Source organism: Apus apus, chromosome 1, assembly GCF_020740795.1.
Source record: "Apus apus isolate bApuApu2 chromosome 1, bApuApu2.pri.cur, whole genome shotgun sequence".
NCBI lineage: Eukaryota > Metazoa > Chordata > Aves > Apodiformes > Apodidae > Apus > Apus apus.
Window position 1 is genome coordinate 178,277,317 of NC_067282.1, and position 18,993 is coordinate 178,296,309.

The window sequence follows — 18,993 nt, forward strand, 5'->3', positions numbered from 1 at the left end:
TAAAACTGGCCTAAAAGTTACATGGGTAAAAAAAAACAACAACAAAAAAAAGCTCAGAGGTTTTCCTTTAACAAGCAGAACCACGTAAGTCTCTGTTGCTTAGTAAATGTCACCTGCTTTACCAGCATCATGGACAGAACTTAATTGGTATTGTATCTGTCCAACTGTGATTTAGGAACACCCTTCAAGCAACTTCTTGGAGAATATTTTACTTAAAAAGTAAAAAATAATAACCCTGAAATGCAACCCTTTTCCTGCTGTTCTACAAGTACAAAACCAATGAACTGAGGAAAATTGAGGAAACAAAGAAAAATCAGCAGAAAACCTGCTGCTGATTCATGGGGATACAATTAAAGACTTAAAATGATCATTTTAAAGCAAGTCTCCCTGAAGGAGAAAAGGACATTAAGATTCTGCAGGAATCAATCCTGAGAACAGCTGTGAAATGATGTTTTCTGATCCTCACTTTCAAGTAAGAGAGCAGAATATACTAGGTAGGCTCTGCAGTACTAGGGACACACTTCAGTTCTGTGGAAATCTTTATTTTCTTACAATCTGCATCTGAGTAGGAGCCTCGCATTTTCAGTTCTTTGGGTTTCTTTTCCCACTGCCATCTTTTTCTGTAGAAAAATACAGCAATGACCTCAAAGGGCCAATGTACAAGTGCTGCAAAGATATTTCAGGGAGATAGAGAAGATATTAAGAAAATCTAGAGAGAAGAGAGGAACTGCATTAGTAGTAACATGATAAGCAGGCAGGCAAAGAAACATGGTACAGGATCAACTGGAGGAACTCCAAAAACCCTTTGGTAAAGCAAAGACCAAACTGAGATGCAGAAGCTGAAATTGAAGTACCAAATGTATCATCTTTACTGTAATTCAGTTGCTTATAAAACAATCCCAACACAACTGCCTTCTTGACAATAAGGAATATAACTATGCGTTGGTTTCACTGGATTTCTGCATGAACCAACTGCATAGGAAGGAAAAAGGACATCTCCACCCCAAAGAAACAATTTTTAAAAAGGTTTTCAGATTTATTTTTTAATAAATGTGCTTTGTTCACAAAAAGTAGTGACATAAAGACAACAGAAACGCAAATACACATTTTCTTCCTTTTCCTCTCCAGCACCTTAAGAATGAGAGATCTTTTGCACGGTCAATTTTCAAATATTTCATAACCTAGAACAAGTCTTGCAGCGAAGCCAAATATCCAACTGCTGGTATCAACACTTTATTGTTCAGGGAGGTGTAAGTATTTATGTCAATCTGTAAATCCCACTATCCTCATCCACCACCACAATCTACTGTCTCTTATTAAAAAAAAAAAGTTAAAAGGAACACTTCAGGTATTTAGAATGAGCAGCAAGAAAACCAAGCTGTTACGAATCTTGGGTCCCTAAACCACAACCTGCCCAAAAGGCTTAAATTTTAATTGTTAATATTTTAAACTATTTTGGGGGGATAAAATCTTGGCCTGAGTTGCTTTTGTGTATGAATCATAAATCAATTTACGTTAACCAATGCCAACATATATGTTAGGTGGTATATAACTTTTTTTACCAGTTGAAATGTTAGGTACACTTTGAAATATGCAGATTATGTTTCCATAAACAGCTGAATTTATAGCACCAATATTTTAGCTTTAACATGAGCACTGCTGGAGGCAGTGGTTAACTGGAAAGAAGAAAGGCTTTGAATGACAGACTTTTTAGTGAAAGTGAAATGGTAAAGCATTAGATGCAAATATAGACTTATAGCCAATTTTGAAGCCATTATGTATTTCCCTAGGGAAGTATTATCTGTAAAAAAAAAAAAAAAGTCAGCCATGATACTTAAAAGTCTAAACTTTTGGTTTTGGTGTTTTGGTTTTCTTAAAAAATCAGAATTATTTGGTTTGTATATCATTCAGACTGAATAGCAAATATGAGTAAGATATTACGGGATAATTTAAATTTAAGAAGAGAGACCTAAAAAGCTTATGTTGAAGAATAAAGCATTGCAGTGCAGATGATGTTTGAGTGTAAGCTGCACCCATGTGGGATGACTATATAGGAAACAGTGTAAAAGAAAAACAGGTAGGTCAGACTGTGACACTTCCAGTGCAGAACTTCAATGGAAGAAGTAAGCTTCATTTTTGTAGCAACCACTGTAAAATCCACACTACAACTTAAGTTTATCTGGTAACTTATCTATTATAAACACAACATGGTAGGTTAATATGGTGTAAGGTAGATCTCATTGCAACCACCTGTGAAACTATTAGTATTTTCTACCATTTTGCTGAAGTCATTCTTAAGACCATGATGTGGCACCTAGTTGAAAAAAATAATTATTAGGCACTTACAGATAGATTTAACAGCCTAACATTCAAATCTGAAAATTCTGGCCATTTTTTTTTAAATGGAGAGAAATCTAAGCTAGGCTAATACTGAATCTCCTATTTCTAACACTGAACAGATTTATATTTTTTTCCCCTGCAAAACCTCACAAATTTATTACACAAGTTAAAAAACTTAACAGATGTAAAAAACTTCTGTTTCATCTCCTTACAGTGCAGACCAGTCTTCAGACAGCTATGGATTTTTTATTTAACTAAACAGAAGATTTTTGGGTCCAAATAAGCAAACAAATAGTATGTTAAATTCATTCGTGTGGTCTGAATACATGGCTTTGTGCAAATATGTGTATCCTTGAAAAACTTGTATAATTATGTTCCTTTTACAAAAGTGGTCTGTAGTTAACTTGGGAGGTCTACAAATAAGGACAATTGAAGAAAAAAGTTGTTTGTTTTTAAAAAGCATAAATAATTTACTTTAAAACATGACAAAACCCACCCTGCCCCCCCAAAAAACACAGTTTGAAGAGAATACAGAACACCATCATTGGGGAAATACTGATACACATCAGTGCTTGTGCACTCATACAACTGCAAACCATGTTCCAGCTTTAAAGTGAAACACAATTGTCTATACGTACCATACTCCTCTGGGGAGGGATAATCTCTTCAGAAAACTTGTATCTACCTACCATTTATGCAATGAAATTATACAGTATGTGTAACTATGGATGAATATATTCCAGTGTTTTGGTGTTATCTCGATTTGGTGTAATCTCAAGAGGGCTGCAATAAACAAAATCAAATGTGCAAGCATTATAGTTTCTCCAGCCCAGGCTTAACCAGAGTGAAACGAATTTTGGAAAAAACCTTTGTTCCATAATTATGAAGGGACATGTGTAACCAAGTGTCTTAACCTATCTGCACATTTAATTAAAGTGCAAATTATTTCTTCCTACATATACTTCTCCTCAGAAGCTCCCCAACTCCAGTGCCTTAAGCTCAACCACATTGAGTTAAAATATTCAAACAACATGTAGCAAATGAAACAGAATTCACACTTCACAGCACTAAAGAAAAGAATGGTACCTTTCTGGGAAAAAAATTAGTGATATACATCTAAATAAAGTAACAGCAATTTATGCTATGACATCAGTCATCTGCATAAAACTTGTATTTTTTCACTTTCATACAAGAATAAATTTTAAAATTGAAAAGTAGAAAAAAATAGCAAACTCTGTAAACCTTTGCATTTTCCTTATGCAAACCATTTTTGTGTGTTGAGCCCATGTTAGTATAGCAAAATTAGTTAAGCAAGAGGTTTGACTGAAAGGGCATTTCAATGACTGCATTAACTTAGAAGCAATATAGGATCTTCTAGCTCATAGAAAGGAATTGAACTAGACTGGCTTTCTCCAGAGTCTGAGTCATAAGGAGCATCAGGGAGCTCCATAAAACCGTAGGCTAGCTGTTCATCTTCTGTGTCTGATCGAACATAGCAGGACGTGTTGGAATACTCTTCATCCTCTATACTGTTGAAATCCTGTGGGATATACAACATTCCTGGGTAGTTCCTGCTAACTAAGTCACTTGTTGTTTGCAGGGAAGTTTTCCTAAATGCCATCAGGTGCATGTGAGAAAACTTGGAATACTTGAAGCGTTTAAAACCCAAGGACTCTATGGCAATTTTCCAGCTTTTCATCATCATAGCTCGGCGATTCTGATGAGATGAATCTGGAGTTATTACAAGCAATAAACCATTTAATACGAGAAGTTCATGTGCCTTCTTACAGCATATCCATCGTTGATAGGGTGATGGAAAGTAAGAAAGGAGGAGAGAGAAAACGACGACATGAAACAGTTCTCCAGGTAGAGAATCAATGGGATTTTTCAGTTGCTTAAGAAAGGCATCTATAGCATCTTGTGCCAGTTGGAGAGGTTGCTGAATTTGAAGATTTAAGAAGTCACATTTGTATACGCTCTGGTGGAATAAAAAAAAAAAAACCAAGCAAACATCAAGCTTAAGTTTAAAGACCAAATTCAATCCTAACTCACAGAAACTCAATGATAACCTCTCCGTTTCCCTGAGGAAATGTCAAGCCTGCTGAACATTCCTCAATTCATTAGCAATCTAAAATAACAATTTTACTCATAATGGTTAGCTTTCACAATTCCATAGCAAAATTTAAGATGTGCAATAATTTACTAGATATTTGACAGTTGAAAACTGCTAATTAAAAACCAAAACAGCTGATATGATTCTTTGTTCTATTTGGGCTAAATTTCTATCTCACAGATGAATTAAGAACTCAGATAAGCCTACATCGCTTTTTTTATCTAGATGCTGGAAGCCTTTTATAGGTATTTATAAACCTGAAATCAGTAATTAGAAAAATTAATTTGGTATCTCAGTATTTCTATCAGTTCTTTAAAAAGAATCCATGAAACTTAGCAGTTTTGTCACTTGGAATAAAGTGTCATTCTTTACTGCTACAGAAACAGGCTATGGCATGGCAATATGTATTGGCAAGTTAAGAGTAGTCACTGCTTGGCAGCAGTGCTGCAGGTCAATGTTCTAACATTGTTGTAAATGCAAAGTGTAGCAGTACACATTTGGGCAATTATCAAAGTAAGATAAGGGCTATATCTTAATCTGTTGATTGCTTGTGCACTCATGCTGTCAAAGATGGGAAATGACACCACAATACAACATACAGAAGTGTAAGTTCTTAACCTTAATCACAGAGCATTCAAAAAAATAAGCTCATAGTACATTTAAGTTTTGATACTTCATATTCATCTAAACCTGGGACTGACTTATTTAATAAAAAAGGTATTAAGATACAAGGTTTTGGCATGATAGCAACAAAATTTGTTCTTAATGCCTAGAGAATATGCAGTAAACAACAGACACTCTAAACAGGTAGGTGAACATGAAAGCAGACAAAACATTCCGTGGAGCACATCTGAAAAGATGGAGTTGATCTGTTGCATTTTCATGCCACACAAATATTTATAATGTTTTATTAAACAATATTTAAGAAAGATCACTAGAACACTATTATAAAGGTATTAATAAAGCAATTGATAAGCATGATTGTCCCAGCAGAAGAGATTATTATTTCTATTTATATGAAATCACATTCTCTTCTGAGATTATGCAGTGAATTAGAATGTAATCAGTGTTCAGAAAAAAATGTGATTTTTCAGTAACTTTAATCTTGGCCTCCAATATGCAAAAAGTTAAGAAAGAGACTTGTGTTATGTAGCTATAATCAGCAAATAAGAGGACACTACCTTGAAGTTCACTGTGGTGTTGTACTCATAACACTTCTTCCCACCTCTCCACTTCTAGAGAGGGTTACCTTAAGGCACTGATTTTAATAGACTGATTTTAAATGGTAAGGGTTCAAGACGTGTATGGTCTAAGGTTTTTCTGTCAGAAATGCATTCGTTTATGTATCTTTTAATTTAATTCCACTTTGTCATTTTGACTGGTTGATAAATGCTATTAGGACTGACAAAACTTGGGTGAAGAGCAAAAGACAGAAATAAATTATTACAGGAGAATTAATGCATTTAAGAATCTCAGTACCTAGAGAAAATGAGCCCATTTATCCGAAAAGTGCTGCTAAATTTGTCCTCAGGACTGCAGAAGTTCAATATTTGTAGCAAGACTGAAAAGCCTCCTTACAGTGCACTTCTGGTTATTAAAACTCCCCAGAAAAACTCACCAAAAACAGTCAGTGATCATTTCTGTCAGAGAATGCAACTGTGAGAAGTTCATGCCTAAGCATAAGCCTACTCAATTTTTATTTATGCCTTTTGAGATGCAATTACTCATCTGAAATGCCATTAAAAGATGGCTACTAAAATGTTCCAATTTTAAGATTCACATCTGCATGACAAAGGCATAACTCTAGAAAGTAAATTTTATTTTTAAAACAAAACACAACTACAGTTTTAGAGCCTGTTCAAAGGAAAGCACTGTTCCTTTTAAAACACAGATATTTAGGATACGTTTTTATGTATTAAACATACATCTTTTACAGTAATTCTGAAGTATTCTGAAATATCTGAGAATCCAATTTATATTAAATTCAGCAAACATTACATACCTCGACAGCTGGAACAATATCTATGCCAACTGTCAGAAATTCTTCAAACTTCAGAAATGGATTAAAGCAGCTACCGACATCAAGTAATCTGATCTTCCCCAAGGAGTGGAGCAATCTAAGAAGTAGAAAGAATTCATGTTTTATCAAATGTTATTTCTGAAGCTATATTCTGAATTACAACTTCAGATAACTAATGCAAAAGATTTCTTATAGAATACCACTGTAGTGACTAACAGGAGCAAATGCCTTACTTGAATTGCTGAGATACCTAAGGAACCAAGCTTAAAGGATACAGTAAAGCAGGTGGTCCTCAAGAAGAATGAGTTTATGTTCAGAGCAGCTGTAATACCATTCATTAACTTGTGTACTTCTAGCAACAACCTAAAATGGTAACTTGTGTGTCCACTACACAGGCTTCCTCTGTTGCTTTGTGTTTCCCACTTACCTTTGTGCAGTATTTTCAAGTGTTGAAGTCACAAAAGTCAGAGTTAAAATTCCAGGAGTTTCAAAAGAGAAACTGCCAAAACCCTACCTACCTAATTGTCAATCCTATTTTAAAGGGCATCTGAAGTCAAGTGCCATATTTGGTTTAATAAAGACAGAAGAACACAAAATTATATTCCAAGATTAAAAAAAAATATCTAAAAATCAAAGCATTTAGTTATTCCCTGCAAAAATGTTAATATCTTATTTGCTTTATGTTAATGTTTTTTAAAATGTTGGAAGTTCACTCCATTCTATTTTTGATGGATGCTGTGAAAGAGGTACATCTGCCTATGCAGAGCCACAGACTTAAAAACTGACTGCTCAAGTTGTAGTGAACTTATTCTTAACATCTAAATCAATTAAGTATTCTCTCAAAACTACTTGGAAAAAAGAAAGTCTATCCCATGCCATGTGATCAGTTTTCTTTTGGAGTATGCAAAAGCTTTTTAATGAGAAATAGTCAAAACCAGCCATCTGGTTTAGGAAAGAGATCCCTAATCAGAGCACTTAAGTACTAAAAAATGAGAATTTAGACCATAAGAATTCTGGAGAACATTTTAGTAAGCCAAAAATCTATCTTCCTATCTGTCACTGTGTAATGACCCTACTATTCAAGGTGAAATCATAGATAAGGCCACAGCCTGTAATGCTAAATAGTTGACAATGGTACCAAACAACAAAAGGTGACTGATTAAAAAAAAAGGATTAACTGGAGAAATCATGACTCACTGCTTGGACTGACAGACTCACTGCTGAGGACACTCAAATACTTTAGTTCCAGAATGCTGCAGAGATGCACATATACTCTTCCAAAATGTCATGGAAAAAAAAAAAAAAAATCACCAAACCAAAACCACAACGAAATAGTGGACTATCATCTTCTCAACCAGGTTCCAAAACTTCCTGGATTATAAGGAAAAAAAAAAAAAAGGACTGCAAGATCAGAAAAAAACTACCACCAACAAAACCAAAAACAACCCCAGCAGATTGAAGAAACAAAGAGAGGACGTTCTTCTAGTGTCTGCTGGAAACTCACAGAATAGCACAGCAGAAGACACACAAGAAGGCTGCCAGATGAAGTTTGGCTTTTCTTGGGAAGCTCTGACATTGTCTGTGACCAACTGCAAAACCAGCCTGCCTTAGGAAAATAAAGATATCATTGCTCTTTTAAGTCAAATATATAGTTTTAAAAAATAAAAGCAAAAAAGATGCCAGGCAACTTCTGAGGACAGTGCTGCCTTGCCTCTGAAAACCTTCTTATCTTCCCAAGGATAGTCTCCTTGCTCAATGCCTAGAGGAACATTTCTGGTCTTCAAGTTTGCAACCACACGCATTTTCTTAATGACATTACCAGTATAGAAAATCTAGCATCAGATAAGATCAATGTACCTGTACAGAAGTACTAGCATTCAGCTATCTTACCATTTAAAGGCTTTGGCTCCTCCAGGCACTTAGTTTTTCTAACCTCGTGCACTGTCCCTCTTAAAAGAATGAAAATGTTACTCACTTTACTAATATCAAGGACTTAGCCTTTCAATACAACCTACAATCAAAGACATTGTTCTTCGGTTTATTTTCATTCTGTATTTGCATTCTGAATTTGAATGCTGTTTATTCTTTCTTTGCAAGGCAACAAACCAGTAAATGCTTGAGCTAAACAGTTCTGTTCAAGTCTGCTAGTACAAACTTTACATCCACTTGTTCTTAAAAACATAACTTGATGAGTGCATCCACATATCAAAAAAGAAGATAATATACAGCACCAGTAGCAGCCAACAGTTTGAGCTCTTTCTATTGGATTGTTTACAGGGCTGCCTCTAAAAACTTCCATCATGATTTGTTAGAATACCCAAAATCCATTAATAGAGGCAAACAAAAGGCAAACTCACAGCTTTCACAGGGAAATAACAGGGAGGAGAATGATGATTTTCCAGCAAGCAAATGTTGCTTTTTCCTCCAAGTTTTTGTAGCCAATTCCATTTGGCATCCTCAAAAAATTATCTGTCATCTTTCTGGAAAAGATTCAGCCCCAGAGGGACAGATGACTGTAAAAACTTTCAGAAACAGATCTGCAGGGCGAGAGTCCAACAAAGCCATGGTTTTGCTCATAGCATCAACAAAGCAGTAAAGAAGACTGCAGAAAAAAAAAATAATAAAAGAGCTCTGGGCTTTCTGTGCTCCTCCTAAACTCCCAGTGATCCACCACAGAGAGGATGCTGGAGAAACAAGAGAAGATTTCTTCTTGCATTCAGAACAATAATGCCAAATTTAAGGATTTTACTTCTACATGGAACAGAATATATCCAGGAGACACTTCTGTCAAAATACCAGCCTCACCAAGGCAAATAGTGCAGTAATGATCTTTAAGTTAAAACTGCACACATTACCAAGCTACCATGTAAATCAGTCAGTACTTTCAGAACAAAGACAACAATAATTTTTTCCCAGCTTGGATGCCAGTCACAATGTAGTCGGTACATAAGGAGTTGGAAGAATGCAGAGGGACCAATCAGATCCTAGCGGCCATAAAACACAATCATGGGCTGAAATAAAGTAGTGTCTTTTTCCATGTAAGGTTAGTATGAGATATCTCAGACCAGCACATCTCCTTGGAAGTCATTGTATGTCTGAGCTGAATCACTTAATGTTCCGATCTCCTAATTTACAGTTTTGAATTACTCCATTATTTATCAAGGATTGAAGAGGAAAAAAATTCAGAAGCCTTATGATGCTGTCAGAAGAGCAGAACAAAGCTATACACCTGCTTCTGAGAGGCAACACTGGTATGCCTCGAAACTTTCGTAACATCCACACCTAAAGATACCCACTGGGAAGGTCTAGCTTGCTGAGCTATATATGAAAGGAACAATAGGCTGAACCTTAAGAGACAGACAACACCTGAGGAGAAACCATACCAAATACAGTGATTTTTACCATTAGGGATAGAAAGCATGACCACTTAATTTGACACAAAAAGAAGATAACTCAAAAAGATAACAAAGGGGGACTAATTTATTGAAAGGAGGAGCTGCTGAACAGCAGATAACAGCTGCTTTTATCTTGCAAGACTTAGTTTGATGTCCAGCTTCACAACAGGTGCAGTTCTAATGTCAGAGACATAAGAACTCATTCTGGGATGGAAGGAGTACTGTGGAAAATACATTACTTTTCGTACAGATTAAAGTAAAAAAGGACTCCACATTAGTTATTTCTGTAAGACTCACCAATTTTATTCTAGCAAAGAGGTCAGCAACATAAGCAACTGGGAACGGGTTCATCAGAGTAGCCGAGTGACTTCGAGTTGCAGTAAATTTTGCGGTCTTGGTTCTTGTGATGTTTCCTACCATCACCTTGAAAGGCTGAGTGCCTCCTACTTTTCTTCACATCTCCCAGGATCTTTTTTGCTACCTGTGGAACTTTTTATTCCTGAGCTAGCTTTGCTTCTTACCAAGCAAAGTACAGTCTCTCTACAATGCCTTGCCAGTAAAGGTAAGCTCAGAAAGACCTCCTACATAAGCAACCTGTTTTTAATTCTACTGGAGAAAAGATTATATAGGAAGAACAAAATTAGTGTCTTTACATTTACCAGAGTAAGCCAAAAAGCCACAGGCTTAGCCATACCCATAGACAACCCCACAACTCTTTATTTGTAGTGTTATGTGACTAGAATGAAGTGACAGTATTGGAACAAGTGCATGTGGGAGGAGGGTCCCCCATACCCCTTGTATCAAAACCTCACCAAAATTCAGACTTCACTAATTGCTTGGTGGAGACATAGTAGAAAAGCTTTTCAGGAAGAAAGTACGCCTTACGTAATATAGAATCCATTTTCATTCTGATAATCTCTGTAATTTCTTCTATAAGGCAGAAAGGAAGAAACTGAATTTTGATTTCTCTGGGCAGTAACTTAGAACAGCTATGCTTTTTTGCTTTAAGGTCTGTACAGCTACAAAAACCTTCCTGTCATTTGGTGCTCTTTTGGGTCAATATTAGGAATCTTGTCTTCGCCACATGTGTCTTTATGGATGTCTGTATTTTTGAAGTTTTGAGAATGAAAATTATTAATCACTCACTATATTAACAAGCACTTTCAAGAATATTTAATAAAAACTTCTCTTTTAGCTATTGTCACAACAAAAGATAAGGCTACAGACTACTGGTAGCAAGAAGAAACCCATGTGATGTTAGCTCTGCAATGGCCATTATAAAAGGTATAAAGTATGAAGATAGAGCACATGCAAAGAGACAGCAAATGCTTTATTACCATTACGAGGCCTCCCACTGGAAGACAAATCAATTTTAAGTGGTGTATGAATATCAAACCTATTGATTTAAACAAGTACCAACAAACTGCTGTTAATAATAATGCTAAAATTCTGTGTTAAGAAATGCCAGCATTATTGAGATGTTATAAGGTATTAGTATCTCATCAGCCCTTTGTGCAGAAGTGCCTGGCAGTTCTCATTAAAAACAGGTATTCGTTGTGAGGCTGACTTAGCATAAGTCAGCACTAAAAAGAGAAGTCTGTGGAGCAAGTCAGCTTAGGAGAAGCCACTATGTTAATTTTGGAAGCATCTGTTTTGTCTTGTCATGATAGGACAACAATGGGGAAAAAGTTTTCATTTTGCAAGTAACTATTCAACTACATAGGCATTTGGGGTCTTTATGCCTTTTGCAAGATACTTTACAAACATGAGAAGCCACATAGATACCAGCTCATAAGGACAGACACATCTGGCAGTAACATTCGCATGCTACAATAAAGAGAAAAATCTCTTCACAGAACAGCAAAAACACTGTTGCAGACAGTTTTAAGAACTGGGCTATAAAGAATATGAAGCAAATCATAAGAGTAACATTTAATGGTAATATGCTCATGCATTCATTACTCCATTATACTTGCAAAATACAAATTATTTCCCTCACACATGGAATAGCCTCAAACATGACCCTTGTTATTTCAGAAAAAACAGGAGGGTGGGACTGTAACTGAAATAAAGGCACTCCTGAATGCCTACATTAAAATTCTTACTTGAGTGAAGGTCAAAAACAAAATTAAAACTGTTGTTAGGAAAACACCTCAAGCATACGAGAACTTCTGCAGAGCTAGTCTTCAGAAAGCTAGCATATTTAAAATTAAGGGTTATAATTCAAAATTGCTTTTGAAGTGTATAATTGGAATCAAGAGTTACTTGGCAATTATTTATGAAGATAAACTTTTAAGTACTCCGATATTTACATTTGGCACTTAGTACTTACATAAGCAATTGACTTTTCAACAATGCTGAACAGCCACTAGATTCTAACTTAATTAACATCTCCCTTATTTCACCTCAAGGTTTAATATAAATTGCTTTGCAAACCAATGACGTACAAAAGTGAAACTAATCTAACACTTATACGAAGATGACTAAGTTGTCACTCTCAAGCAATTTTTTAACAGCATCCACCAAAATATACTACAACATAAATATTTATTGAAACATGTATATGCCCTTCTGTAGTTATTATGGGGAAAAAATGTCCAGATAAGTCTTACCACAGAAAGAGGGGGAAAAAAGTCTGGAAAAAAAGTAAAACTTACTCTTCTGTTATAGCTTCATGATTTGTCAAGCCAAAGTTTGACAAGGGATCTTCAATCTTGGGAGCCTGGGTAACGTTTAAACCTGGAGTGGTCTTAGAATCAAGAAGTGCTCTTTTTTCATCTTTCTCAAGTGCTTTTCTTTTCCCACCATTCTGAAAATATTCTCGGCATACACTGAAAAGACAAAAATAAAAATTCCCCAGAAAAACGGAATGCTATTTTTGGTTGTTACTATAGATAAGACACAAGACAGAGGTTTAAGTGTCACCAGCTTTTAGTGCAACTTTGGTAAATAAGATTTAGGAAAGTTGTGATAAACACAAAGACACTTGAAGTCAAATGGTGTTTTATTTTCAAAAGTTAGGCCGTGACGGTTGAGTAAACGGATAGACTTTCAGAGCAAGGCAAAAGTCTTGTCAGAACATTGTAAACTTCAGCTGTCACCTGAGCCCCGCAGCCCTCCACTAAAGTGCAGAGTTATTAACTAGCTCCCCATAAATGCACAGGCTTTTGAAACATCTGTGCCTGGCAAGGCACTTAATGTGGGGGAAAAGAAACAGAATCCAGGCTTATGGACTAACATACACCAGTTTTTAACTTCAATTGAGATTTCCAAGGGTGTTTTTGTTTTTGTTTTGTTTTGTTTTCTGCAATAGCTGTATTATTATGGGTAATTTCAGCTTTGAATTTTTTCCTGTAATTATTCTGCTAATAGGAACCAGAACAAAATAATCTGGTCATACTCCAACAGAAATGTTAACCAGTTTGAAGGAAAGAATGTTATCAAAGTTAAATTGCACCTGCATACTTCAACCAGCGGTTAGCATTATCGTATGAGAAGCAAGCATTACATTCAAAAATAACTGAATTTTGTCCACAAAGTAGAACTAGAATTGGAAACAATTTGTTGCTGTGAAATTAAAAAGCCTGACTCACCCAAAGCAAAGCAGTATTTTTAATTAGATGTGCCAGCCACATATTTGCACAGAAAGTTTAACAGAAATAGTACTTGTTTCAATGATGTTTTCATAACAATCTATTTTATTATGCTTTCTTGAAACTGACTCAGTTTTCCTCTAACAGAGGTTTGAAGAAAACATTCCAGAAAACAAATTCAAATGTAATTTAATAACACCTTGTACAAAACAGGATCAAGATAACATAGTATTTCACATCACAGATTGGGGAAAGGACATGTTGGTATAGTGTTGCATTTAAATTACAAATAGAGACAAAGACTTAGAATACACCTTATCTAAGGCTTAGTGATATTATAGGCATTGAATATATCCAGCCTCTCTACCATGTAAGATGTGAAGGTAAAAAACAATAGCCCTTGGAATTGAGTTTCTTAAAAGTAAATATACACAATCAAAAAAGGTACAGATAGAAGTCACTTTATTGCAGGATGGTAAGAAATTATGACTTTGAGTCAGTAAATGTGTAATTACAGTAGAATATTATGTCCAGGTTACTAATTCTAGCCGGGGAGGGGGTGTGGGGTGTGTGTTATCCTGGACACGTCTGTGTGCTGACATGCTTATATGACTTCAAGACCAAAACTGATCAACATCTAACAAACTCAAAGCACAAGCAAAGTTCACTTGCTCAAGCAGGCCTTGGGTATTCTTGCACTGAATATAAAATTCTAAAATGAAGATAGTAACCTTGGAGCAGAGAACACATGAGAAATAAACTCAGTAAACATTATATTTACAGTCAACAAGTTTATAGTTACAGTTCCTCAGTAACAAAAACCATTTTCAGACCAAAGAGAAGCTATATGGAATGAAGAACTAAAATCCACATCTTAACAGTATGGAACAACTCTCTCCATCATTGGAGATTCCATATATAGAAAGACAAGATTTCTAAAATTAACAACGTTGCAGTAAAAGGAGCTGGTCATTTAATTTAGCAGGAAAGAGATTAAAAACATCAGTAAACAAAAGAGAACCCTAGAAAAACACTCAAGTTATTGCTGGTGTGCTGATAAAAGTTGTATTTTACACTATATATAGTATTATTTGCTTATAAGCATATGATCAACTTAGGGATTATGTCTTTCCTAACTATTTAGTTCTGTGTGTCATTTAGTCAAATAAATGAAACTCACATACAAAAATATATTTTCCTCACCATTTATTAGCTACCTTACTACTTTGTTAGCACCTTGCATTCCCTTTATTCCAAGTCTTTTTTCTCGTTATATCTCTTAAACATCCAGAATCAACAGCAGTTTAAATACTGTTGCACTGATAGCAATGCTGACAGGTATGTCAGAACACATCAAAAAGTTCACAAGCTTGGGAGAATGTATTGGCTTTTCTCCTCAATTACTGATGTTATCAACATTTTAACTCATTAGAAGCTGGTCTGTGGCCCAGCTTTACACTTAATGAGCTGTTGCACAGGAGAATAACCTACTTGTAAAGTTAGTATAAGCTTCTCGTCACCAAGAAGTGATTTCTTCTTCGTTCGTGGTACTGCTGTAAATCAGTATTTTTTCCATCTTTTTACCACTGCCTATCAGGTCAACTGAGTTCACATAAATTCTCTGTTCTTCTTAACTGATATTCCTTGTCTGCACTTAAAGACACTTAAAGTCAATCATGAGGAGAAACACCATAATCTCGTGGGTTTTTGTTGTCAGCCAGAGACACAGGAAGGCCCAAGACTGGGTAAAATTCTTCACGTTCAGATCCCAGTCTGTACACCTGAGCAGTATCACAAGAAAGCAACAAAAAACACCCCAAACCAAACCCTAAAACAAATCTACCTATACAAAAACCCCAAACAAACATCCCAGGAAATACTGTACTTCATAACCACAGAGAGTGATCTCCATTTTACGCCTTTCTGAAGTTACAGTAATGCCGGCAGGATTACTACATGCTGTCCTTTTGGCTTCCATAGCCTCAGAGGAGCTGTTTATGTCCTCCCCTCATGGAAGTGGACCTGACACCTATGTGGAGTAACAGTGAGCATGTAGGCAGGTACTGCACAGTAGCTAACCAGAAGTAATGCACTCAGTAGTTTACCCCCTGATATCTTGTTGATAGCCACATTTACCTTCATGGCTGTTAAAAGCCATCATTGATCATCACACTGTGGTTTTGAATATACAGCTATATAAGACACTACAGTTAACAACTCTCATGTAATAAACAGAACATCCCTCAATTTTCTACAAAGAAATAAAATTAAGAAATCTACTTTATAATTCTGAGAACTGACTGGCGTGGCTCCATTTTAACTAACATTTAAGCTTTCAGTGTTTGATATCGTGATAGCTCTAAAACAAATATACTTTTTTTGTGAAGAATTGTACAATGTAAATGCTGCCTGAGTTAGCACTTCCTACAGTTTACACAAACTGTGAAATAAATGTTTCAGCTCTAAACTTTAACTTTGCTGGCAGAGAGACAGGTGAAGTGTTCACTTCATGTCTTTGCTTTAAAAAGAAATCTAGATATTTTCTCAATGAAACTTGCTTTCCATACTTCAAATCTCAAATGGTAATCAGCCTGTTGACCCTCCTGCTCCACCATTTGGGCTGGACACTTATAGGAAGTTTCAGTAAAAGCCAATATGAATCCATACTAATTTGCTAATACTCTCCAGCAATGAAAGAAAAGCTGCTTCTACAAAAACAGTGATCAAAACCACGGTTTCAACACAATATAATTTTTAAAAAGGAGGAGGGAATTGCCAAAGCAACACCATATGAAATTTATAAGCCACAAAAGAATCAGTAGGTAGCTCTTATCAAGTAATAGCAAACAACTAAATTAAAGCTGGTGTGGTCAGCTTTTAGTGTGGCAAAAGCAGTTTCTGACAGCTGTCATCAGTGCTCAAGGGTTTCAAGCAACCTGTTTACAGGCTAAATACTGACACAGTCCATCTCTTTCCTTCTGCTTTATAATGAGGAAAAGGTGAGCTTGACTTATGTTCCTAACCATATTTACTAACCTAAACCTAATATTGAACATGAAGTTCAGTGAGGGTACAGAGAAATAACATGCCTCCCTTCAGAGCTTAAGGAAAGTCTGGACTTCTTATCATGGTTTCTTTCTGGAAAACGTTTCTCCCTTCCTCCCACATACTGAGGAATAAATTTATTAGTGTCAACTGACAGAGCTGCTAGCCTGAAAAAAAAGTGTAAACTCTTCTACAGGTTTAATCCACCCACACCTCAACCTCCAAAGAAAATCAAGGAAGGGAAAATTCTCAATGTCCCTTGTACATATTAATCATACTCAGAGGAGCAATAAAGTTTCCTCTGGACTGGAAAATATTTTGCTGTTATAATGCACACCCACTTAATGCACACCACAGTTAAGGAAATCCTGTATCCGGCAGAGGTGAGAGCACAAGGTTTCTCAATGTAAAGTATTAATTTTTATTATCATAATTACATTTTGTTAAATATCAAGTTGAGAAACTTGTATACATTTTTCCATTTTAATTTTCATACTTGCTCACACTTTGAGGGTTTTGAGATTTTTCCTTTTAAGAAACACAATTAGGTCTGTAATCAGATGTTTCTCTGGTGGTGTGTCCATGCAGCAGTCACCATATGATTATTGCTCTAATTATCTCTAGCATTCAAACAGATATAGTTTTATCGCAGCAAAGTATTACTTAGGAGGAAAAATGAAGACTGTCATACAAACATGATCAATGAGCATTAAATATTTTTTTCCATTTTAAATGCTTTCCCTTATCATGTTTATGCCACCTCCCTCTTAATTCCATTCTCCTGAAAGTGAATTGCTCAAATAACTGCACTCATTAAAAAAGCTGCAAAATCATGTTGAAGGGACTTGAAATATTCCTTCATTCTTTCAAACAAGATCAGCTTTACAGTTCTGGAAGAGACCTGTTATTCTCAAAGATCTTGTAAGAGATCACTTAAGCCTTCTCTTCTTTTGACTACACAGCTCCAGCTTCTAGAAGAACACTCCCAGGCTTTTATGGAAAAAAAAACCCACTATTTTTGATAATTTCTTTATCTTCCTTGGAGTTGAGGTGCTTCTTATTTTTTAAATACAGTAGCTTATTTTGGCTAAAAGCAATACTGAATCAAGTCAGAGAAGTGCTCTACATATCTTGCGGATAATTTCATTAACACCCTCCAGTATATTTTGCCTTTATTGCAAAAGCATGCCATTGACTGTTTCATATTCAGCTTGGGGCCTGCTACAGAATCCATATGGTTTTCTAAAAGACTGACACAACCAATTACTCCCTGGCCTTTATTTGCATAGTTGACAATATTTGGTATAGTTAAAAACATGGTTAATTTCAATTCTGCTCTGAGTAGACAATTCTTTTCTGCTTGGTCTCATTTGCAAATTTAACAAACAGACTTTATTCTAGCAGATTGCTTCTGAAAATATTGATTAGTAATGGATGTAGAGAGAGACGCTGACAGAATCCTCAGTAAATCACACTTTTACGATAAGCTTCTAATATCTATTCTCTCCAAGTTTTTCCACACAGTTCTGCACTCACCTGACATTAACTTCAAGACCATATTTCTTCAGTTTTTTCATGAAACAGTCAAAAAGACTTGTTAAAAAAATGCAGGTCAGGATACTGCTTTGTCATGATAGTCAGAAGTGCATATTTTGGGTTTTTTTGTTATTTAAAAAAAATAGTCAACACAAGTCTTAACACTGATGCAAAAGCAACAGAAAGAAGCAAACCTGCTGGTTTAGCTTATTTTGTTCTGACTAGACCAGAACAGGCTGGCATTCACTGTCCATACACAGGCTTACAAGCCTACCTATGCCAGCAAAATTTAAGAATTAGGACAATTATTCAGGGTAAACATCATCTTACCCTATTTTGGTGTAAGGCTTAAGTTTTGTGTTGTGATACAAATGATACTAAAGAGAAGGGTTAGTTTCCAAATACCATTTGCTACTCTGTATTCAGTTGTCTAAAGATAGAGAAAGCAAGGGAAGGACAGTTTCGTGTGGCACAGTCTTTTTACAACACTGCTCAGGGGATCATTAACCTGCATCTGGAAGGGGACAAAGTTTTAATCCCTCTCCCCCTCAATCCCTCTCCCCATCTAGCAGTTGTACAGTGTAGCCCTAAAACAATAAATAAAACTGTCCCTATGCAATGCAGCACATGGTTGTCAGCACAGTCTATCATGTACTGCTTCCCATCTCTTATGGTTTCTACAGTCTGGATATGTGCTTGTTTAAATCAAGAACTAGTGAAGAAATAAAATAAGAGGTTTTGTTTTAAGAATTAATGTCCGAAAAAAGCTTTTTGCAGTGTTTTCAACTAAATAGCTACAAAGGCTTTTGAAAGGAGAATCCTTCAAGAAAGTTGTTATTCTTGATACTGAAAAGCACACATGGCTTCTCTAATGGCTATTTTGCATTCTCTCATTTACTTTATGCAATGGTTGTTTATAAAAGAATACAAGGAAAATGAAGGAAAGAAAAG

The 18,993-nt window shown here is 35.7% G+C and overlaps 1 protein-coding gene across 3 annotated transcripts in view; it reads right to left on the reverse strand.

The window, feature by feature from the left end:
* Window positions 1-1,015: 1,015 nt before the first annotated feature.
* The window catches only part of BMT2 (base methyltransferase of 25S rRNA 2 homolog), a 37,571-nt gene continuing 19,593 nt past the window's right edge, over window positions 1,016-18,993 (reverse strand). For all 3 annotated transcript variants that reach the window (XM_051632499.1, XM_051632516.1, XM_051632508.1), the window contains 3 exons: window positions 12,526-12,699; window positions 6,456-6,570; window positions 1,016-4,318 (listed from right to left, as the gene is read on the reverse strand). In XM_051632499.1, coding sequence (XP_051488459.1) covers window positions 3,689-4,318; window positions 6,456-6,570; window positions 12,526-12,699 — 919 coding nt within the window. In that variant the 3' untranslated portion in view covers window positions 1,016-3,688. The remainder of the gene's footprint in view (window positions 4,319-6,455; window positions 6,571-12,525; window positions 12,700-18,993) is intronic.